General features: G+C 36.0%; 4 protein-coding genes and 1 long non-coding RNA gene across 22 annotated transcripts; 2 read left to right on the top strand and 3 right to left on the bottom strand.

Annotated features, from left to right (window-relative positions):
- Nucleotides 1-90: 90 nt before the first annotated feature.
- LOC100871859 (uncharacterized) lies at nucleotides 91-3,775 on the bottom strand. Its single transcript, XM_003694724.4, has 2 exons — nucleotides 3,645-3,775; nucleotides 91-2,583 (listed from the first exon to the last, which is right to left on the bottom strand). The coding sequence occupies exons 1-2, from the start codon at nucleotides 3,765-3,767 to the stop codon at nucleotides 1,009-1,011; spliced, it is 1,698 nt and encodes a 565-aa protein (XP_003694772.1). The 5' UTR covers nucleotides 3,768-3,775; the 3' UTR covers nucleotides 91-1,008.
- A 510-nt stretch (nucleotides 3,776-4,285) lies between these two features.
- LOC100871739 (pre-mRNA-splicing factor SYF2) lies at nucleotides 4,286-5,509 on the top strand. Its single transcript, XM_012488049.2, has 4 exons — nucleotides 4,286-4,502; nucleotides 4,613-4,753; nucleotides 4,846-5,141; nucleotides 5,209-5,509. The coding sequence occupies exons 1-4, from the start codon at nucleotides 4,422-4,424 to the stop codon at nucleotides 5,372-5,374; spliced, it is 684 nt and encodes a 227-aa protein (XP_012343503.2). The 5' UTR covers nucleotides 4,286-4,421; the 3' UTR covers nucleotides 5,375-5,509.
- Tab2 (TAK1-associated binding protein 2) lies at nucleotides 5,379-15,866 on the bottom strand. Of its 17 annotated transcripts, none has more exons than XM_086908958.1 (11): nucleotides 15,590-15,866; nucleotides 12,291-13,593; nucleotides 10,585-10,723; nucleotides 9,040-9,529; nucleotides 8,025-8,411; nucleotides 7,657-7,875; nucleotides 6,868-7,019; nucleotides 6,698-6,791; nucleotides 6,302-6,565; nucleotides 5,567-5,623; nucleotides 5,379-5,476 (listed from the first exon to the last, which is right to left on the bottom strand). In XM_086908958.1, the coding sequence occupies exons 3-11, from the start codon at nucleotides 10,690-10,692 to the stop codon at nucleotides 5,451-5,453; spliced, it is 1,797 nt and encodes a 598-aa protein (XP_086765084.1). In that variant the 5' UTR covers nucleotides 10,693-10,723; nucleotides 12,291-13,593; nucleotides 15,590-15,866; the 3' UTR covers nucleotides 5,379-5,450. The 17 variants fall into 17 exon arrangements, with proteins under 17 accessions (XP_086765084.1, XP_086765086.1, XP_086765085.1 ...); XM_086908960.1 differs by having other exon boundaries at nucleotides 7,657-7,869; XM_086908959.1 differs by lacking the exon at nucleotides 12,291-13,593.
- On the top strand, nucleotides 13,967-22,705 carry LOC147657547 (uncharacterized). Its single transcript, XR_015292277.1, has 2 exons — nucleotides 13,967-14,200; nucleotides 20,631-22,705. It is a non-coding gene; the product is annotated as an uncharacterized LOC147657547 (long non-coding RNA).
- Clic (chloride intracellular channel protein 5) lies at nucleotides 16,254-23,081 on the bottom strand. Of its 2 annotated transcripts, none has more exons than XM_003694722.4 (4): nucleotides 22,831-23,081; nucleotides 18,195-18,500; nucleotides 17,779-18,105; nucleotides 16,254-17,669 (listed from the first exon to the last, which is right to left on the bottom strand). In XM_003694722.4, exons 1-4 carry the CDS (start codon nucleotides 22,897-22,899, stop codon nucleotides 17,589-17,591), a joined length of 783 nt encoding a protein of 260 aa, XP_003694770.1. In that variant the 5' UTR covers nucleotides 22,900-23,081; the 3' UTR covers nucleotides 16,254-17,588. The 2 variants fall into 2 exon arrangements, with proteins under 2 accessions (XP_003694770.1, XP_086765097.1); XM_086908971.1 differs by lacking the exon at nucleotides 22,831-23,081 and adding an exon at nucleotides 20,889-20,989 and having other exon boundaries at nucleotides 18,195-18,501.
- Between the last annotated feature and the right edge of the window lie 83 nt (nucleotides 23,082-23,164).

Genomic DNA, 23,164 nt, shown 5'->3' with positions numbered 1-23,164 from the left:
CTAAGAATAAAATACAAAAAAATGAAATGATTATATAATGGAATAAGTATATATGATTATATTTAAGAAAATAACAAAATAACAAAAAAATAATAGTAACAAAATAATTATTTATTGCTTTAGTTAGAGAATTTATTGTTCGATCTATTAGTCTAGTAGTAGCACGTAACAATTTTGTAATGACTACACATTCTCCTCATTTTTACTCATATTAAACTGTAAAGTAATTTAATAACGAATAATAATGTATAATATATGTATATAATAAGGTTAACGAATGCACTTGATATTTAATAACAATTTATAATAGAATTTTAATTACATTTTAAAATACAAAGCATTAAAATAATCATTTTGCATAAATCCAATTGTCATTCTTTTAAAGAGTACAAATAGAAATTTTCGATCAATATATCACGCAAAATGATTTAAGAGTATATCATTATACTCTTTCAAATACATAAATTCATTCGTAATAACAATTACAAATGGTATTTATTAGACTGTAAGAACAATTTCTAAACTGTAGAATGAAAAGAAAAATGATTATATTTTCACTATGTATCACAATTTTGTGTATATGAATATATGATATTTTTTAAAATATATTTATATATTCTTTTACACATATCTTATTTTAAACTTTGAAGGCGATCTGTGAATCTTTTATCTACATACATAACATTTCTTAAGCGTATAATGCAATATTTTTTCTTAATTTCTATTAACAATTGATAATTATTTATATTTATACATTTCTTTTCGTTCATAAAAATATTATTACGATAATAATGCATATATGTGTATTCAAAATAATTACATAGATACATATTTTCTTTTAATTTATAATCATCATACGATTTCTTATAAAGGATTAAGAAAAAAAATATATATATTTATAATCGATTATCAGTGAAACTTGTTTAGCATTTGCATGAATACGAATGACATTTTTTTCTTTAAAAAATAAATCTTTCATATGACGTGATAGCCGATTTTGTAAAAAGATCAATGTCCATAACATGCATGCAATTTGAATAATTCTTTGTTAGCAAAACTTGTGTTACATTCCTCGCAATAATGTTTAATATCGATCATTTTCATCGAGGCCGACATCTTAGCTGTAACACCGTTTCTAATCGTCTTCATTAATGTTTTATTGGATGTTTTATTTCTATTCATAAGATTTTTAAGGCTTTTTGGTAATTTTTTAATCGATATATCCGCACTATCAGATTTTCTTATCTTACCGTTTCTCAGGCAAACATCTTGACTTCTTAAATATCTCAGCGAATAATTTATACGAGTCAATCGATTCGATTTGATTTTTTTCGCGTTTAATTTATTGTTCGATATATTTCGCAAAGATTTCCAATTTGTTATACTAAAATTATCGACGTGATTTAATGCATTACGATTAATATTATCCTTTTTTATATTTACATTATAATCGTCAGGCAGTGAATCAATTTGATTAGGTAATGACAACATGGCGACTGATACCGATTCATCAAATATTAAATCCTTAAAATCCGAAGATTGTTCTTCCTTTATTTTTAATTTTATTTCATTTTTCAATTGTTTCGACATCTTATTTAATGGTAATTTTAATTCATTCGTAATATTTAGAACCTTTTTTTTATTCGCTTGACGCTTATTATTTTGCGATCTTTGGTTATTATTCGTAGATTTTGAATATTTTCGTATTGGTCCTCTATAATTGATGGTCCCATTCCTTGGTCTCAAGATACGTCCTTCAGAATCATCGAGTTTTTCTACTTTAATTTGCGTTATATCAAACTCTGTTGAAGCTGGCATTTCTGACTTTATAATTGTCGATCTGTTTTCATCTTTCAATGACGACAAAGAGGAAAGTTTTCTTCTATTTTCTAAATAATTTATAGAATTCCTTCTAGGTCTTAAATTACGAACGATCATATCTTTTGAGGTTTCTTTGTTCGCGTCATAAGATTCACTCAAATCATTAGATAAATTCAAACTGGAAGAAGTCGGCCTACATCTATCAGTATCTTTAATCTCATTGACAAGCTGAACTAAATTTGATCGTCCCTCAAATGTTTTACTGGATAAAAAATTCTTCTTCATTCGCGCTTCATTCGCGCAACCATCGTTACCTTGCCTAATTTCATTTGTCCTACTACATCTCGATATTTTGTTTTCATAATTTGTAGATACAGTCTCATTACTTTGGTCCGATTTATCACAATAACAACTGCAACGTGCGTATGTCGTATACGTTATACGTTCGGAAATATCGTCAGATTGAACACTATTCATCGGAAAAGTTACAGAGCTCATCGAATTTATGTAGCCGACATCACCAACAATAGGATTTATGCCATACATGTCGTAATCCGGCGGCTCCACTTTGATCTTAATGTTTTCTATATGCACCATTGGCACACCGACTCTCTCCTTCGAATCTTCTTTTTGCATCCAAGATAATTGATTCTTCAAACCAGTATCTGTCTTCAAACAGTCCACGTAAAATTTGTGAAACTCCTCCAGCTTGTAACTGCATCGATGACACATATGTTTCGGCAACAGGTCCATTTCGTGTACCTGCAGGATACACACGCGATACGAATGCGAGTGGTAAGTTCACGTGGTCGCATAAGGAAAACGAGGTGGGGATATATTGCACGTGCTGCACAAATGCATGAAGAAAATGAAGGGCGGGAAATTAAAGAATTATATTCGAATCTGCATAATATAAAATCATAAGATATTTTATACACGAAATAAAGAAAAAAAGAACGATATCATTATAATGAAATATGATGAATTCTATTTTTATTCTAAATGAATAAGAAAAAAAAAAAAAATTCAAATGGCATCGTCCAAATAATTGATCAATATATTTGATAAAGAGATAATAATTACATAATAAAAAAATGATTTCGATTTTAATAACACATATGTGATATTTTTCGTCGACTTTAAAGATTTAAAAATTCGTTGTAATATGTAATATAAATTTTGTCTATTTTTTTAAAGCTTCAAATATAAGATAATTTTAATTTTGTTAAATTATCGCATTAATTATTTAAAATAATTTAAGTTAACGAAAATATTCAATTAATTTTAATAAATTCTTGTTCTGAAAGAAACAAAAAATTTTCCGTAATGTTACTTCAAGTACAAGATTATTATATACTATTTTCGATATCTAAGCGCAATTCTACTTTCAGATATTTATTTTCAAATTTATAATCTATCCATTTCATGAATAATAAGGGGTTAAAATGTTTGTGACTTGAAGTTATGCAATATATGAAAAGTGTTTATGAGGCATATTGGCGCGAAGTAACAATAACCTCACTTTTAGTATTATAAATGTAATCAATAAACATATTTACAAAAAAAATTAAAATCTGTAATAAATATATTATATTTAATCAGAAAGATATACATTGAAAAACATCAATTTAGTAAATTAAATTTCATTAAAAAAAAAAAGGAAAAAAAAAGAAAGAAAAATTATTGAACGTTCCTAGTGCAATTTCTGACAAAAAGGTGATTTAGGAGGGGGCGTTAATGATGTCAGGAAAGACCACCAAATACACGTGAAATTCATAATGAAACGATACGAATGTAGAAGGGAGAAGAGTGATATGACATACCATGATTGGGAGAATAGCGTTGATTTTCTTCACGTGGTTCTCATTCTTGTCAAAAATATTAATCGAGATACCGGATTGCTTACCGCAAAGGCGGCAGACGCGACTAGATTCGAGAGTCTCCATAACGGTATAAGAAGAATTAATTTGTCCGGGAGAGTGTCGCAGTAAGGAGTCGCGTGCGTATCTCTTCTATCCTTCTTGTAATTGCCTCACTAGAGCTTTCGCGGTACCCTGGCCGCGCTTCGCGGGTAATCCCCAAAAGCTCGCAGAGCGCGAACTTTCTTCTGCGGCTCAATCGCCGCCAGCGTACAATTCTGCGTCACGTTTCACCATCGGGGTTCGCGCAAACGCGAACCTTGGCAAGTGCTGCTAACTCGACGCAACTTGTGATCGACCGGTATCACCTCAATCTTCTACCGGCGGACGAAAAATCACCTGACTTTTCTCTCGATGCTTGCCACAACGATATCACCGCGCTCTACAAATTGAACGACAAGATCTGCTTATTGCGCTCTCGTTCGCTCGAGAGCAGAAGATCAATTTCAATCGATCCACCACCCACAGAAGTCGGGCAAACGGAGTTCGCCTTTTTTGTCGACGAATCGTAGCTTACTGACATCTATCGGAACTTCCGGTATACGTGACGCGATGCAACTTAGAGTCGATAATGTTTAACCAAACAATTACGTTCTAATCTTTTAACAAGTGACAGAATTATTTCTGACAGGCATATTTCATTCATTTAGGAGTTTATTTAATTTCATTTTATAATGGAGAATGAAAATACCTAGTGAGAAATCTCTTGCAGACAAACATGCGGAGAGAATGAAACGTTTACGGGAACTTCACACGAAAAGAGTGAGTACAAAATATTATACCAATAATTACAATATAACCTATATTTTTTATTTAATTTTATTTCCATAACTTTTGCAAAAAATGTTTCTTACAAAATGTTGATTTTATAGAATGAGGCCAGACAACAAAATCATAAAGAAGTGGTAGAGGAAGATAAAAGGAATAAACTTCCTTCAAATTGGGCATCGCGTAAAAGGCAAGCAGAATGGATTATACAAGATGAAGCCGCAAGAAAAGCTGCTCAAGAAAAAGTGGATATTATTATTAAAAAAATGATGAATATTATTAGATCATATTACAGCATAGAATTATTAAATTTTTGTATTTTGTATACATTTCATAGGGAGAAGATTATGAAAGAATGAAATTACTCCATATCGATGCAACAGAAGCAGAACGTATAGCGAGAAAGAAAAAAAATAAGAAAAATCCTGATCCAGGTTTCTCAGACTATGAACAAGCGGCTATTCGGCAATACAATAGGCTAGTGAAAAATATTAAACCAAACATGGATTCGTACGAAGAAGCTAAAGATAAATTAGGTCCAGCTTTTTATGGAGATAAAAATACTATTTTACATGGTCTTCATGAAGATAAAAAAGAAGCTATTGACAAAATGGTCGAAGACTTGGAAAAACAGTTAGTATTTCACAGCTTAACGCTTATTACAACATTCGTATATTGTAATTCTTCCTCTTTTTTCTAGAATTGCAAAGAGAGATAAATATAGCAGAAGAAGAATGCACAACGATGATGCTGATATCGATTACATCAACGAACGCAATGCTAAATTCAATCAAAAATTAGAAAGATTCTACGGTGAATACACGCGTGAAACAAAGCTAAACTTGGAACGGGGTACAGCTATATAATAGGTTGGCTGCAACTTTTTATTTAATTTAAATAGTGATTGTATTTACAGTTTTTATGTTTCCAATGTAATTTACGTTATACCACCCAACTATGCACTGTCCCTAAAAATAAAGCAAATATTTTTTTACATCATACGTTATTTTATATTTTTATTCCTGTATTAAAATGTAAATGTAAAAAAAATTACTTACGACTTGGGGAAAAGTTATGATGATGTGTAACTCGTATATGGATATCTTGAGTCTCGCCTGTAAATCGTATATTGTATATTTATAATATAATCATATTACATTTAATTATATTTCTCTATTTTATATTTAACCTCGTATGAAACTTAAAAATTTCAAAATTCATTACTTACCAATTTGTGATTACAATACTCGTCAATTATTAAATAACATTGGATTATTAATAATTAGAAGAAAAAAAAAACACTGCAAAATATATGCTAGATTAGTCATGCCTTTATATTAAAAATAAATTCATTAAAAAAGAAAAGAAAAATCATTAAAAAATAGAAAATGGCACACATTCGTGCATTCAAGTACATAATATATCTATTTTATTTATGCCGTATGTTCATCATTACGTTGTCATTACATAATTCCTTCAACGAACAATTTTACAATAGAAAAGTAATATCACCTTTGGTTGCATTGCTCCATCACACTATCGAAATATAGAGATCGTATATTTTTCGTATACATTAATTAATTGTTCATGAAATATTATTCTGCGAGTTATCTGTCAATTCACAAATGTCAAAAAGAGGGGGGGGGAGGGGAAAGAAGAAGAAGAAAAACATGCTGTTAAAATACTGGCGGTTTACTATCCCAAAGGCGGTGGAGGCGGCGGAGGTGGTAGATCGATATCCAAACGTGTTAACGAGGTTGTAAGGTCCTCTATCGATTTTCCGGAAGTCGTACCTGCGTTTCCGTGATCCATCAACCGTGGCATATCGCATTGCTCGCATTTGTTCATTAATGGATGATTATCAAACGTGCACATTCTACAGACCCAAGAAGGCCCGTCTCGTTCTTCTCTGTCAGTATTGTTATCACTTAGTTCCGGTTGCCAGGCGGGTGGTTGACTTGGCAAAGGCGGTGGATTGGAACTGACAGAACTCGATGGTAGTGGTTGACCAGTATAAATATGCTGATAAAACTTTTCATTCGTTTCACCCAAAGGTACTGGCAAAAAAAAAAAAAAAAAATAAATAATAATAATAATAATAAATAAATAAATAAAATAAAATAACTGAACTATAATATTTCATAAATTATGAAAAAAATATTTAAAAGTATAAATAATAAAATCACTACCTCTTGGATCTGACCACTGATCTACTTCATCCGCGAGTCTGTCGCATTCAACTTGTAACTGATAGATCTCGCTTCGTAACTTTTTTTTTAACTCCTGAAAAATGGATCCATTGCATAACATTTGTTAAATAACATTAATAACATCGTCTTAATCGATCAATGTCGCGTACTTGAGGAGGCATAGAAGAATCAAGAGGCCTCGTGAGAGATTGTAATTCTTTCTTCATCGCTTCGAGTCGTCCTTTCTCGGCTCTCAATTCCCTGGCGAGTCTTTCTTTTCTTTCTAACTGCTCTGCGACCAATTTCTTTTGATGCTCCGCCACTAAAATGCCATGACATTAGTATTTAGATTTAGAAGAAGAAATACAATCGGTAGTTTTCGTTGAAAAATATTGTTGTTTGTTGTTATTATACTTATTTTACAAAAAATACACTTGTACAGTATGTTCTAATTTGTCAGCAGGGATCGCATTGGTATAAATTAGCAAGCCTCAACCCTTGTCAACGTTTTATTTCACTGTGTGTAAACGAATTAAAGGGGAAACACGAAATATGAATTGTAGCGTTCAGGGAACGCGTCAACATCGAGACGACGCTGCTCGTGAGAGGGAAAAGCAGATCAGGTGGTCCACGTAGAGTAACCGCAAGCGTGGCTATGTATAGACGGAGCGTGGGGTCAGGAATGCGTAAATATCGTTCTCAGTGTTACATGCGTGGGCGTAGTATGTGCGACGGAGTGGTTTTCACAGGTAAATATACGTGTACGTAATTCCTACGATACGAGAATTCAGGAAACAAAGCGGATCATTTTTACAGGATATCGAAATAAAAAAAAAAAAAAAAAAGATATACATACATACATACATACATATATATATAGAGCGAATAATAAAAATAGCCTAAAAGGTTATTTTCAAAGTAGAGAAAGATAATAAGATAATGAGATATAAGATCTTTACCTTGATTCAACGGCGATCGATTTTGATCAGAATTGGTCGACACGCGTTCACCAATGGGACTGGAGGGCGGCGAGGTCGTCGTCGGTCCTGACGGAGTCGTTGGAAGGCTAATGGAAGGGACGATGTTCGTTGTCGATGGTACGGAAGGTGTAGTTGGGGCGCTCATTGTCGTCGTAGGCCTCGGCAATTGACTGGGTGGTCCCGCTGGAAGACCTGCAACTTGCAACATTGTTTTTTTCGATCGGTCAAACGCTCGACGATGTCTCTTTAGAGCATGTATACGTATTTTATTTTTATTTAAAATTGAAAAAAGAAAAAGAAGAAGAAGAGGAATACGAACGAAAACAGAAAGATAATACAGATAATACCTGGTGGTCTTTGAGGACCGGTCTGTGCCGGCGGTATCAAACTGTTGGGCCTGTTGGGACCCATCGGTGGCCTGATTCTCGCGGCCGCCACAGTGCCAACGGCTCCCGCGCCAATGCTGATCTGTAGACGACTTTGAAAGCCCCGAGGATCTAGAGAAGAGCTCGAGTAAGTGAGACTCGAGCCCTGCGATCTGATGTCGATCGGAGGTTGAGGTTCCGAGGACGGGGGCCTGAGCGTCAGACTAACCGAGGTGTAGCTTCGCGTGTGATCGATCTGCGGCCCCGTGTTTACCACGTTCAGTAATGGCTCGGCATAATAAGTCCGTGGATCGAGGAGCGGATCGCTTCGTTTACAGGCACCACCAATCGTAGGCACCGTTCGAAAGTCTAAATTGGCCGGAATAAAAAAGAAAAAAATATTCCTTGTGTTACGAGCTCGAGTGTAAATTACACGATCGAAGATACGAGAAGATAACTATATATCAAAAGAAGTCGACGGCATGTACAACAACGGATTTTTCTTTCGACTAACAGGCAAACAGGATCTTCACCGCAAGAGACTCCGAAAGACTATGACGAAATCGAAATTGAAATGCTGTCATCGTTGCACGTGGCAAAAAAAAAAAAAAAAAAAACCTGTTTAATTCTCTTCCTCGAATATACGATCGTAATCAATTCGAGTAACGTAATCACTCGCAAATGTAATCGATCAAACTTATCGATCGCAATTATAATAATTGCAACCTGTCATCGTTGAAAAAGCACGTCTAATGTCTAAAGTAATGTCTAATGTCTGGACAGCTTCCTCCATAAAACAATTCAATATTCATTTTGTTGACATTTAACTGATTACCACGCTAAAGATAAGATATAATTTATCATCGAGAAAGCTGTTCGACTCTATGTGTACATAGATAAGGCCCTGAACGAACAACACCATCAATGGACATTTTCCGATTGTCCATCTCGACTTCTATTTCGGATAATCAACTACCTCTGGTGCGTGGATGCGTACCGCGATTGCCAGCAGGGCTACAGGCAACGTTCACGTTCAGCTCGAATCCGGCTGGCTCGTTTCCCGCGTTCTGGACTTTGTTAAGGCAATTCGAGTCGCTGGCTCCTGTGCAATCGTCGAAGAAACCGCGTGTCGTGCAGACGGCAGGCGCTGAGGAAGGGGTGGTGGACGAGTTAGCCGCGATCGGCGAGGAGGCAGCTGCTCGCGTACAGGCGACAGGGCAACGCCGCGCCATACCGATGTCCAGTGATGCCGGCCTGTGCGGCCGCGTGTTGTTGTTCGTAGTGGGGTTGTTGCTCGTGCCGCGCTGCGCTTGATTCATCGAACAGCAACGTTGCTGCTGCGCAGCAGCCACGTGGTTCGCTCGTTGATGATGCTGTTGCTGCTGGAGGATGCCGCAAAGTACCGCCGGTGGGAACGCACCCGGAGACTGTCGTGACTCTTGGGTGGCACGAAGACTTCTCGCGCATGTCTCCCGATCGTGGCTGTTCTGCAATGAACAGATGCACAACTGGGTCAGCCAATTTCCACCGTGTCGAGCTCGATCGGGGAGGGTTTTTCTCTCTCTCTCTCTTTCTCTCTTTTCCCGATTGGAAAACGTCCCTCTCTCCTGGGAATCCCAGCTTAAACGCTTGTTGCTCTCGAAACTCTTCGACTTTATCCTCCTCTCCATCAGAGGATTGACGCCGGTTAACCGTTTGCGGTCCGTTAGGCCCTCACAGAAATTCGTTCGAACGACGGGTTTGGTTTCTTCTCTTTGGTTCCAACCAAAAGTAATTTGTCTGTTGGAGTTTGCAGCGAAAGATAGACCGCAAATGGTTAAATGTTGGAAGGCATCGGCGCGATAGTTGTGAGATTTCCTGGTCCAGTCCTCTTCTCCACACGTTTGTTTTGTTTGGACGAGCGAACGTTTCGTTATCGTAACGTATCGCGATCAGGGCGCGATTTTTAGCGACTGGAAATCCCACAACTTCTCCAAATACGCGAGTACAACAGAATTGAAATTATTTTAGTTTAGTGCGGTCAATCTTTGCTGATTAAGAGACGCTATATATGTATTTTTTATTTTTTTTTTTCCCGAAATTGCGGAATTAGAGAAAAACCAAATGGTCAACACAGAGGACGTCTATATACACACAGGTTCCACGCTCGTGCAATGAGAGAGGAAATTTAATTTGCCTGTTAATTTGCGATGCAGGAGTGTTATTAAGAAGACTCGTGATGTGGTGCGCGTATGGTTAGTTGTCGTTATAACGATCATCGTTATATTTATTTATTTGTTCGTTTCTTTTTTTAGCATTGACTTGGATCAGCGAAAAAGAACAAATCTCTCTAAACTGAGGTTAAACTTGAGGCACACGGTGCAATCAAGAAGGAGCCCTTCCCTGGAAAATTCGATCCAACCCGAATAGCTCCGGCTAAATGATCGTGGAAAGGAAATTTCGAAAAATCTCTGTTACGTCTCCCCTTTTATTTTATGGATCGAAGTTTCCGGGAGACCAGCATATAGGAGCGATATAACTGGCGGACAAAGAGCACCTATACCTGGGCGATGCACTGGGAAACGACGTGATCAGGGAGCGCAGGGAACTGCTGCTTCAGCTCATGGAACAGCTGCATGATAGCGATGTTAGAGCAATGGCACTCCCCCATCGTGGGCCCCCATCCTCCTGGCAAGGCCTACCTGTGGGTGCCAGGTCTCTTGTTACACCAATGTTTCTATGATATTTCGTCGAACGAAGAAATGAACGGCCACGGCTGATTGGTCGACCAACGATCGGTCACGGCAATAACAATTCGCGAAATAATGGGGAGAGAAAAAAAAAAACAAAAAAAAAAATGGGAACAATGTGTCGGCACGGGGGTTAAAAATCGTTATCGATGATATTTTCCAAGGATTTTCCGGCGGGCGGTAACGGCGTTGTAGACAAACGAGGCCGGGAGAAGGTGGAATCCGGCAAGATCGTGGAAATTTTGTAGTTTAGTGGATAAACGATTTGGATGCCCTCCAAATACGACGTTTCTTGCAATTTCGTGTCAGTGCGCGAAAGTGTTTCAAATTATTCAACCACGGATGAGTGGACGGGGATGCGATTAATGGAGACAAAATCGTGAGAAAATGAAAAGGTAAAGACCGTGGAACCTGCCGGGGCAAATCGCCTCACTTGTTGGAGACGCGATGAAATATTACGCATGATCGTGCGTTGAATCCTCTTAATTATAGCGAAGGCCACACCAAACTTCGACCCGTGTACTACGATGGGACTCCCTGAGTTTGGCACTCCATTTTCTCTCAACACGCGATCATCCTTCGTTTCACCATCGCTTCCATCGTTTTTTTTTTTTTTTTTTCTTTTTCTTTTCTTTTTCTTTCTTCTAAATTAAAATTTTGCGACAACAATCGCCTCGTTCTCTCTAATATAAGGAAAAGGGGGGAGGGGGAGGGGGAGGGGGGAAGGAACGAGAGCATTTCTTCACCTTTTTTCACGATGCGCCGCCATTCGGATCCATTACTGTTCGTGAAATCCATTTACAAGATGCGTCAACGAAACGAATCTTGCCTTTCTCGCCAGTGTTTGCTGATCGTTGATTGTCAATCATCATCCTTCTTCATCGATATACTTCTGTCATATACATTATATATCCGCTTCGTTATATATCCGTTGTCGATTTTCGAAATACGAATTTCGAAAATTCTGTACAGCCGATGCTTCGAGGGAAAAGTTGTCTCGCGTTTCAACAGGATTTCGAACCTAGTCGACAACTCGAAGACACCCGTTACGTTACGGAATTGGCAGCGAGCAAAGAAACGGTGGACACCTGTGCCGCGTGGCACGTAGGAGTGCCACATAATTAGCCGGCACTGCGCGTGCCACGCTCCCACGCGTGCACGCATGCGCTTATCTCTCTCCGCGTGAGCGCATCGTTGCATCGAAAAATTTAGGATTCTCGATCGATTCTTTTCTCGAAAAAAAGGAAAAGAAGAAAAAAACTTCTTAACTTTTTACCGTCGACTCCCTTTGCAAAATTGCAAAAATTATTACGATACAGTTTAGTAGAGAAGAAGAGAGAAAGAGAGAGAGAGAGAGAGAGAGAAATGTTAAAAGCTACCGTGAAAAAAAAGAAGACGGTAAGGTTTGGATGTTAAAAACGTTGGAGGAAATATTATTAACGAAGAGGAGGAAAATTCGCGAGGAAATTCGCGAGGAAATCATCGTTTTTAAAAGCATAAGATTTGAAAACCAACGTACCGTCCGACTCGCAGCTACTCCTACGCATTTTCGATCGTGGATGCGTTAAGGCTGTGCCGAAAATCCAGAAAAAGCGAGTAGAGAGAGGGTTGTTCGCTCGATCGGAAGAAACTAAGAGGTTAGAAGCTTTGCGAGTGCAATTCGCACTTGGCACCCAGCCACGTGAGAGAATAAAGTCCTAGGTAGAATTAATAATTCGACTCTCTTTCTTCCGTTGCCTAGCACCTGGCATGTGTCAGGTGAGCGAAGCATCAATCAGAGAGAAAACTGTTTATTGGCACGCGGCCGTGCATTCAAGCCTCCGATTCGAGAGAGCGTTCGCCCTAATCGGAGTATCTTCTTTTGAACACCGCTTACTTTCTCAACCGCGGCTTTCTTCTAATCGTGTTCCGAATCGGGCAAACGAACGTTGAAACAAAAAAAAAAAAAAATCCGAGTCGCAAGATTTTCCTACTCGCTCCTCTCCTTATACAAATATACATTATTATTCCTGTTGAAGAAGATCGTTAGAATAAAGTTAGAGTTACAAAGTTACACTCCCGTCACTTTGTATCTGTCACGCCGTTTTTGCCGAGTTTGTGACCGGCAACGTTTGCCAGACAGTCGGTCGGTCGGTTCGACACGCAGATGACGAAAATGCAAATAAACGCGAGTGGGCAGGTACTCGAACTGCGGAAATGCGACAGTGAATCGAATTCGTTCCGATTGTGCTCTCTCTCTCTCTCTCTCTCTCTCTAGCGCGCTTCCCTTTGCCAAACGGGAAATCCTCGTCAACGCGAGAATACATGCGACTTTTCCCTCGACCAACCAACGTGACGTGACATTTATACGTTTATTCTTATGAAGCGGGACTCGAAGCGATGGACAGTGTCGCGGTGCCGTTTCGATCGGGGAGCGGAACGAATATATATTTTTCCCTTGGCCCGAGAGCGAAGGAGAAGCATCTTTTAATTGCACCAGACACGCAGGATGTTTCTATCAGTGACACAGAGGGGGATTTTAAGTGGGGGAACGAGAACGTCGTTCGTCGGGACAGGCGAAAAAGGAAAAGCGGAATTCCAACATGCCGGGAAGATATTTGTGTCATGAAATACCCAGGAGACACAGCGTGGCTGTTTTCGTCTACTCCTGGCAATGCAGGGAAAAGCAAATTCCACGAGTATTTTCACGCATTTGGAATAATTTTTCCAGTGTTTCTTTTTATATATATATATATCCTTTACTCCCGTTTTTCCGTAATTTGTTCGTAAATGTTCCAATATCTCTGCACAAATGTCACACTGCCAAACGAATCGTTTCCGCCCTAAAATGACAATGTATAAATCAATAAAAAAAATCTGGCCAACGAGGAATACAGAAATAAAGAAATTGTAATTTTATATATATGTGTACATTTTTTTTCTTTTTTTTTTTTTTTAACTGATGATGATATCAAGCGTACAAACTATAGAAAATTATTCTATGCAAAGTTGAGTTGACACCTGTTGCTTCATAAAGCCGCATATCCATCAGACGGAAGTAACACGCGCGACTATATAAATGCACGTTAAAAATATCAGAAAAATCTTTAAAGGTTTAAAGGTTAATAACGATAATTGGTTTTATTCACAGAAAAGAGCCGACATATCTCTCGTTCTCGCGTAATTATTTACATTTCCAGTCACGAGAACGAGATATGCAAATTATCGAGCTTGCCAATAACTTGTCGTTTTACGCGCAATATTTTAGAACCGCATGAAAGCAGAGTAATCATGGCCGACTGAAACTACTACGAGCAAAAAAAAAAAAAAAAAAAGAGAAAAAAAGTGCGTCGAGCTTAGTGGCAGACAAAAATAAGGAACCAAGAATAATAATTGACGGGGGGACGCAACGCTAACGTTAAGCAGAGCTACGATAAGTTACGCCTCGAGGTAAAAATAAACACTATCCTGAAAATAATATTATACTTTTTTTCACGTAGAAAACGTCAGCGTTAACCATTACATTAACCTTTCGAATATTGATCACTAGCTTCGAGTCTTTTTCTTGCAACTCGTTTGTTTTTTTCATCCAACTCGCTGAAGTAATTTATCCGATATCGTTGTTGTAGATTTATAATTTAGGCCGATCGATAACACTGGATGATAATTACAATTAACGGTGTGAACGCGGCTTTATACGTGTGTATATATATATATATATATATATACACACACATATCAGATATGCCCGATATGACGTTAGTTCTTTACGATTTCGATAATTTGCATACATCCGTATGTAAAACTTGTTTATTAACTGCTAAACAGCTTTTTCACGCTATTATAAATATCGTTGACCTTTAAATTCCGTTTCCACATGTGCCAAAAAATTTAAATTTCGATCTTCCGATTGAAAGTCCGATAATCAGGATAATTGCTAAAGAATTAACACCGATTAATTATATCAAAAATTACAAAATATCGTAGTTATTAAAAAAAATAGTTACATAACTTGAAGCAAACATTAAGCTTGTGTAAATAAATATTATCTTTGTTGTTACGATATGTATTAGATATTAAAGTAAAGTGTTTACTTTTCCAATGACTTCTCGTTCAAAACGAGACTTTTTTAACCGACTTACTATTACTGTTATAGTTTTTAAATCGAATGTCAGAACAGTGAACTAAAATCGTTGATGAAGATTAGAATTCACAAGATCAATTGACCTGGTTCCTCTTACGTTTGTGATACGCTCGAAAAAAATAAAATTATAACGATCCTTTACTTTTGAAAATACCTGTATACCTAGAAAGCTTATTAAAAAAAGAACAACGATATTTCCTTGTTTAACAAACGACAAAGAAAGATTAAGTTACGCATACTTTGATAACAAATGTATGTAAATAAAAAAAAACAATAATATATACGAAAATTCATCATCAATCATCAATAAAAAGATTGACATTTGTCTCAAAGTTATTATGGTATATTTGAAAATCAATGCTTCCGTCAATTAGAAAACCGGAATAAAAGTAAAAACTGAATAAGACGAATATTCGATATATCATCTACTTATCAATGAAATCAATCCATACGAATATATTATTGTTAATATATCATAATACTCGATACAATATAATATATTTCATTGCATGGAACAAACTAAGTTAAAAATTAAATTATATACTTCCGTTTCCATTCTCGTGGATTTTATACTTTTTTTCGTGTATTGATATTGTGAAAATTGAAGAATAAAGAACTTCGAAAAGTCAAATTAAATTTGAATTGTATTACTTTAATGTATATCATCAATTTCAAATCGCAAGCTTGAAACTCACCGGACGGCAACCATTGGAAATGTCCAACGAACGAGAAACAAGTAATCGTTCACTTCGAACACTTGATAAAAACACTTTGTAAATGCCGCAATTCTATTCACGTATTTAAAAGTGAAATTTCAATTGTCACTGTACAGACACGCGGATAATAGTAACTTTTCAGTCGTTTTCGAAGATTTTAAGACACGAACAAGCGGCGACCGTCCGTTGGGACCACTGATCAGCTGTGCACTGCGTACTGAAACGACATTAATCGATTGAAAAACTATATGCATTCAAATGTTTTTTATTTAGCGAAAATATTTCTATATACCTCAAATATTTTAATTTAATTTATTATTTATTCATTTTCGAACATTCATACGAAAGTTTGTATTTTTAAATATCAAAATAAAAGAAGTTTTATCGATTGCGTAGTCAAAATGGCCGCTCATACGACAAGTGCTTCCCTATTTATGAATGGAAGACACGTCGTAATAATCAGTATCAGTCTCAAGGAAAGGGAAGCAGTATGCTATTTTAAAACTTATACGAATAGATAGCAACGTCGTTAAGATAGACATATTCCTTTTCATTTTTAGAAAATTCTATTCTATCGTGATGTAGAAAATATATTTTCCAAATTTTTCGTTCGAAATAGAATAAGATAAAAAAAAAATACCTATAAACTTAAAAGTCAATGTAAATATTGATATATTCGTTTCTACAAGTATAAACCAAAATAGTACAATATATATAATAGTTATAATAACGATTTACAATATAATAGTAATAATAATACAATAACTAATATAAAATACCGAATTTTGTTAGATTTCTGAATAATATTGAATGAAAAGTAAGCACTGGCTGTTTTCATATAACGATTTTTTTTATCATTACGAGATTAATATCTGCAAGGAAATTTATAATATCCACAAATGTCACAAATTCTTCATATTTTTGGATCTTTCGACTGACTGTAGCGTAGAAATTGGAAGAAACGTATGCACTATAATTTATTCAAATATTATATTATATATATATATAAAAAAAAAATAATATTTTGAATATACGAAAGAATACGAAGTTTATCATTAGTGACTGAATTATAATATGAGACTAGAATACCTCTTCTTATATTCAAATTGAGGTTGATATGCTGAAGGAATATAACGTAAACGTTAATGTTAAAGAATTAACCATCAATTAACTCAGTTTATTGATTAGTCGTTAGATGTATGATAAATACAATGCAGTTTCCAGAAAATAAGAGAAAAATGATAAAGAAATAATATATACGAGATATATTAATTTAAAAACAAAGTATTAATCGTAATTCAAATGCATACGTCTCTCTCGTATTTTCTACTTGTGTTAACATTATGCGCCATCAAAAATATTGAAATACTTTAAAAAGAGAGAGAGAGAAAAAAAAATACGTTAGCTTTGATCTAAAGTATACGTAAAACATTAAAATACTTTTTCTAAAAATAATGCTATTCGTATGAATATTACGTACGAAGTACATACGTACCAGAGAAAAAAAGATAAAGAAAATGGAAAGAAAGGAAAGGAAAAAATCGTTCAAATTTTCTGGATACGCTTACAGATCGTTTCTCGAAAGCCTTAATACACTCATATATGTATCTTCTACTGTTTTCTGCGGTAAAAAAGCTACTTCTGTTCTGCATCAGTTTAGGCCATAAAAGAGTCGACGATAATTTGTCAAAATATACGTAGCAAAAATTTATATATAAATCGGTGTAGCCGAATCGGCACATCTATATATCAAATCTAGATGATAGAACCTTTTTTTTTTTTCTAGAAGAAAAAACTTCATTAACTTTTGATAAATAGTGGACTCTTCCTAGTGCGGAATCATTTTCCTTGGAAGAAAAAAAAAAAAAAACGTATTTTGCGTGCCACGTGTGTTCACACTGCTTATGTCTACACCGATGTCGAGGACTTTTTCTACGTCAGAGTAACGAGATCGTAGACCCGACGGCAGAGGTCCAGCCTAGTCGTCGTTGACCTCGATCGGGATACTGGTTGTGAATGTCGGAGTCTCCAGTTCTTCGTGCTTTTTCATTTTCATGCTCTGAAATATCCAATAATACAATTTCAATGAAGTGATATAAATTGAATGACGAGTAAAAGAAAAAGTAGAAAAAAAAAAAAAAATTCTGGTCTCTTTAAATTTGTTCAACCTGCTGTAATTTATAGTGATTAATAATATCCTGATCGGCCGGACAACTTTGTAAAAAGGCATCCAGCCTGTACATATGGTGCATATATCGCCAGAGATGCACCAGAGTTTCAGGGATCTCAAAGTCCGCAAAGTATTTGCCGGCCACCCTGATGTGTTGAAGTCGTGGCATAAGCTCACAGTCGAAACAGCACATTGTATCGCCTGTGAGGAAACGAGTGCCCTTACGACCTAGATGCTCGTCGATTTTACGTAAATGTGCCATCAGGGACGAGGATTTTGGATCTTTATCCTTGTCCTTTGCGTTCAACAGTAACAGTTTCAATTTCTAGAACAAAAATCGTTCACGTACAGCGATTGCTCTTGGCGAGAAAGTAGTTTTGCAGTTTCTTTGGCAAAGCATTGACTCAAACATACACTGAACAAGTTCTCAACAAGGGTAGCCACTTCTTTATCCTGCACGAAGAGATTATGTCCACCGGGAATGTTTTTCATAATATGTCGTTCGATTTTCTCGTTTTCTAATATCGCATCGCCATTGTCGATTAAGATCGGCGGAGGTGTTGCCTGAAAGTTGGTGCGGAAATCGGGCGGCGGTTTTTGCATGTCGACCGTGGTCACTTTTAGAGAGATTGTTTTCAATTCGGCAAGAAGATACAAGTCCATAAAGTACTCCTGGCAGAAGAGACACGCACCCTTCCTGCGACCATCGATCGTCGAAGCCTGCAAAAATATAAATTCAATTTAATAATCACGCGTTAATTAATAATAATAATAATAATAATAATGTCGATTTTCTTTTGTATTCGTTAAAAATAATGTTGGTAAAAATATAAAAATTTCATCAAACGATGAAAACACGAAACGATATCTATTTTCTCCAGTTGATCGAGCAAATTGAGAGTATCTAGCGTACTCGCTCCGCTCTCATTTTCTCGATGTCACGGTTTATTTATTCCCCTCGATGACGCACCCTGCTTTCTTTCTTACTACCAACATACTACCAAGAGGCTTTAGTTCGCGTACACAGCTATAAAAAGAAATTCATTTTTTATTTAAACTCGTTAAAATATAATGAAAAACCTACACACAACACAGGTTTACTTGTATACGATATAAAATTTTTATTTTCTAAAAAGTATTCTATACAACGTAATAATTGTAATAATTATGATAATTATAATACATAATAATTGTCATAATTATAATTATAATTAAAAAAGAGAAAGAAAAAAAAAAGCAGTACAAAATTTGGCTAAATTGATAAACTGGCAATGTGCCAGTTCTTATCAAAAACGTCATTTCTATTTTCACTCAGTTTCAAAAAAAAAAAAAAAAAAAAAAAGAAAAGAAAAAAATCATCATATTTCGATTTCGATCGTAACGACATCCACAACCATTGTGTTTTTTTAATGAAAAGAAAGAACCAATTCGAATAGTTGATATTCGCGTGGCTGATTATTTTTTCCACGATGACGTAAGTCCGACCTCCAAGTTTTAAGAACGAATGATGCGAGCAAGTTATACCTTGATCCTCGAGAAATGAGTGTGGTCTGTTGTCGTGTGCTTTTTCGACCAAGGTCAAAATGTAACCTTTGCCTCAGGTCAGTTCCGTGTTTTTGAAAATACAATGAACAAGCAGATTAACAAATAATAATTAACAACTATAAGATAGACGTGCAAATTATATCACGTACTTAAAAAAAAAAAAAAAAAAAAAAGATTTCTCCATAGAATTAAACAATTAACGTAATTTCGATCGATTAAAGGAAAACGCCAAACGTGCCATAAAATATGAACGACGTGGAAAGCTTCGTGACCTTAGATCAAATGTCACCAAGTATCGAACATAGCGATATCTTTTGCTCGATCATACGCTTTCGTTTTTCTTCTTCGTTTTGAAAAAGAACGCTTAAAAATTTAATTCTGATCAAAGTCTATATCTTTTCATAGCGGCAAAACGTGATTCCCCGTGGATCGATAATTTCTGTCTAGTAAGCTACCGAAATGTAAATGGGCCGAATATGAGAAGCGTGGCTGATATTCGACCGAGGCAAATTGCTGATTTCTTCTGAAATAAGCGAGTTTCTCCGCGCATCGGTACACGGGATTCCCGTTTCAATTTGACCGACGAATAGACTTATAGAACGTATCAAGCGGTTTTCGAAGCTCTCTCGTCTTTTACCTGCAATGCACACGCGATTAGAATACTTGGCTTCGGCATATCGGTATAGAAGAGGAGAAAACGTAAAAAGGAAGAGAACAATGCTTACGGATAACGTCATCAGGCAAGTTGCCGTATAATACACGGCATATGGTAAATAGGTGAATATAATAAAAGCCAATATCTATCATTGAGATACGCGTGATAATTTCACGATATATCTTTTATATATAAATATACGTTGAAAATACAACGTATCGTATCGTTATTTTTCTCGTCATTTTTTTTTTTTTTTTTTTTTTTACCACACCATGATACACAAATATAGAATATACAATTCGTTAGCAAAAAACTGGTTTTGAAAAATTCCATTTTAAATTCTTTTTCTCTTTTGCGAAAAATTTATTTTCGCATGTTTGTTATAGTTGGACAGAAAAACAACTTATCCATAAGACATAATTCTATCTATTACTCCTAACCGAGAACCCTCGTAATGACCTTAAGAAAGATTAAGCCGCAACATCTGATCGATTTTTTATAACCGCATTCGGTCACACGATACTTCCCTATGCATGGTGGTGGAATATTTGCATGCACGATGTGCATTTATTATTTCGTTTCGTCCAACATTTTTTTCCTTTTCTTTGTCGTCCATTCATTTGCCCGTACCGATCGACCATTTTTCGCAGGTATGCAAATAAAAGGAAGGAATGACTAATCTTCTGAGACGGAGACGATATTAACAGTTAAAAGATTCACGGTCACGAGGAACCGATGCAAAGTAACGTCAATCAGGAAGGTAAAGAGAGAATGATGGCGGATGAAGGAGAGGGAAGAAGGGAAGGGGGGCTGTTTACGCACGGGGGAAAGCCAGAAGGCGAGGAAAGCGGAAGGTAAAGGAGTTCATCGTTTAACGGTAGAATCTTGAGGACCTCGTCGAGCTCCCCGTCGTTTCATCCCGTTTGACACACTTACGAAGACCTCGCACGATCGCCTTCCGAGTGCAAGGTCGGCTAGTTGCCATTAAATCTCTTCTTGTAATGAACATTGTTGGCTATCTCTCGTTCCTGTAGGGTTCTACTTATAAGGTTCTTTCTCTTTATTTCTCTTTATCTCTCTTCTGGGTCAATGTGCAATTAAAAAAAATTCAGTGGCATTCGAAGCATGAAAATCAGGCTCGCGGAAGAGCATGAAATTTCAAATCTTTATTTATAGGAAATATTTATGTGAAAAATCTCGATCGATCCATTTATATTATATCTGATGAAATTTCTTTTAAAAAAATTCTATTAAATTTAAATGTTTATATAGAACAGAGTAATAAAAATTTCAATGCTGCTTACGAAAAGTTGTTAAATTCATTTTTCTGATATTTTCAATTTTTAATAATATTTTTATCGGAAAACCTTGATAACAACGTGATAATTAAATATCCTTGCGAATGATCTCATAAGATGTGTTGTAAAATGAAATATTTCCGATACATTCTTCTGCTTATTTATTTTTATTACGATCCAGCAATGATAAGAAGAAAATTGTTTGTGAGAAAATATTTCTAACACAATTGTACTTTCAGTCGAGTAGATGCGATAAGATTAGCGTTTGACATTGCCTGAAATAGCGAAGGCTTGATTAGAAGCAACACACAGGTGAAGCAAATCCGAGGCCGGATTCAGTCGATCCGATTGGCGAAAGTTTAATCGACAACTCGTAATTGGACAATCGAAGGAAGCCTCTTTCCCTCTAAGGAGATGTTTTCCCAGAAAATGTGGTGAAAGAACGTTCCAAGAAATGGAATCGAGTTCGTTCTCGATTAAATCGAACGTTGTATCGTCAGTCTATGACGATTATCTATTGTTGCTCCGAAGATAATATCTGTGATATATAATATAAAAAAATTAATTTCAAAAGAAGGTTAATAGATTTGGATTATTTTCCTTATCTTTCGATTATGAAAATCGAAGGGCAAAAGTTAATTTTCATGTCTATTTTTATCGTTAATTACAAGAACGGAGAGCGGAACCTTCCAGGCCATTATTTTCTTATCCTTCGCTTGGTTATGTGTGAATGCTTCTAATCTCGTTAAATTAATATATGACTCGTGCAAATACATCGTTGTGGTTGTAGAATGTCCATAATAAATGTGTGAAATTGTTATATTTTCAGTGACGAATTACGCGGGAAAAAATAATCACAAAAAATAATAAATCCGATACGTGTAAAAGCGAATGAATACATTAATATGAAAATATACTCCAAGATAAAGAATCGATCATTTCTTTCTTCTAGAGAAGAATCAATGACGTAGAAAACGCGGTCAACCAGAATCTCATTTATATGTATATGTATATACGTATTTTTATTGGCGTTATGTTGATTTCTTTGCAAGAAATGGTTCCGTATATATTCCTTGATGTCTCTTGTGCTTTAATTTTTTTAATTAATCATTGACGAATACGAAAAGCTTTCGAACAATGGTTACGTTCCACCATATTCGAAAAGCAATTATTAAAGTTCAACTTATCGAAATCGAGTCACCTAATTGATTGGTGATTTCAAATTGGTGGTTCAAATAACTAAGCCACTAAAAGGGTAAAGAAAATAAGATGAAAGAAGCGGTTGGACGCTACTTGCAAACGATCAATGGTCACTGAGAGCAGCTTCTTTATTTTCGAAACGGTAAACGATGCACACGGATCTTTGTCACAGATGATTGTTTCTGTGGCGTTCCTAATCAGCAAATAAAAAAAAAAAATATTGAAAAGAAGAGGAAAATACAAGAAGAAACCAGTCGTTTGTTCCACGCCCATATCGTGCACGAAACGATCGCCTTTTTTTCCTATCTCTTCCTTCTTCCCCGTCTTTACTTCACGCGTGGTACAAACTCACCTTGATAATCAGCTCGATCTCAGGTACGTCACCGTTGCTTGTACCGTTCTCGTGACTGTCGTCCGCCATTCTTTAATTAGGAGTTTCTTGTTTAGAAGAATAGCACTTTTTCTCGTTCTCCGCAGTTCACTATCGAATAGGATAGGTACCTCCCTTCTTCAACGATTAACTGCAACAGAACGCGATGGAAGCTCGCGGAATACTGACGCAGCGCGTGCCTCGCCACGTTCACGACAATAGCGCCTCACCACGGAAGAGTTTTCAATTTTCCGTTACTGATTTCAGTCGGTATTCTAGCAAACGCTTATTCCAATATTTTATAATATTCGTAAAA

This window comes from Apis florea, unplaced genomic scaffold (assembly GCF_048593485.1).
Source record: "Apis florea isolate Af1SG1 unplaced genomic scaffold, ASM4859348v1 contig_3081_pilon, whole genome shotgun sequence".
In the NCBI taxonomy this organism is placed as follows: Eukaryota; Metazoa; Arthropoda; class Insecta; order Hymenoptera; family Apidae; genus Apis; species Apis florea.
Note: the sequence above shows the minus strand (reverse complement) of the source record. Positions and strands in the feature narration are given on the sequence as shown.

Coding starts and splice junctions, on each gene's coding strand:
- Clic (XM_086908971.1), bottom strand. CDS start 20,989: ATGTTCATTACAAGAAGAGATTTAATGGCAACTAGCCGACCTTGCACT. Junction 18,106..18,194: donor TTGTTGAGAACTTGTTCAGT/GTATGTTTGAGT, acceptor TTTTTGTTCTAG/AAATTGAAACTGTTACTGTT. Junction 17,670..17,778: donor ATCACTATAAATTACAGCAG/GTTGAACAAATT, acceptor TGGATATTTCAG/AGCATGAAAATGAAAAAGCA.
- Tab2 (XM_086908954.1), bottom strand. CDS start 10,692: ATGGGGGAGTGCCATTGCTCTAACATCGCTATCATGCAGCTGTTCCAT. Junction 7,876..8,024: donor CGGTCCTCAAAGACCACCAG/GTATTATCTGTA, acceptor CAATGTTGCAAG/TTGCAGGTCTTCCAGCGGGA. Junction 6,792..6,867: donor ATTCTTCTATGCCTCCTCAA/GTACGCGACATT, acceptor TCCATTTTTCAG/GAGTTAAAAAAAAAGTTACG.
- LOC100871859 (XM_003694724.4), bottom strand. CDS start 3,767: ATGGAGACTCTCGAATCTAGTCGCGTCTGCCGCCTTTGCGGTAAGCAA. Junction 2,584..3,644: donor ACGCTATTCTCCCAATCATG/GTATGTCATATC, acceptor TGTATCCTGCAG/GTACACGAAATGGACCTGTT.
- LOC100871739 (XM_012488049.2), top strand. CDS start 4,422: ATGAAAATACCTAGTGAGAAATCTCTTGCAGACAAACATGCGGAGAGA. Junction 4,503..4,612: donor GGGAACTTCACACGAAAAGA/GTGAGTACAAAA, acceptor TTGATTTTATAG/AATGAGGCCAGACAACAAAA. Junction 5,142..5,208: donor GTCGAAGACTTGGAAAAACA/GTTAGTATTTCA, acceptor TCTTTTTTCTAG/AATTGCAAAGAGAGATAAAT.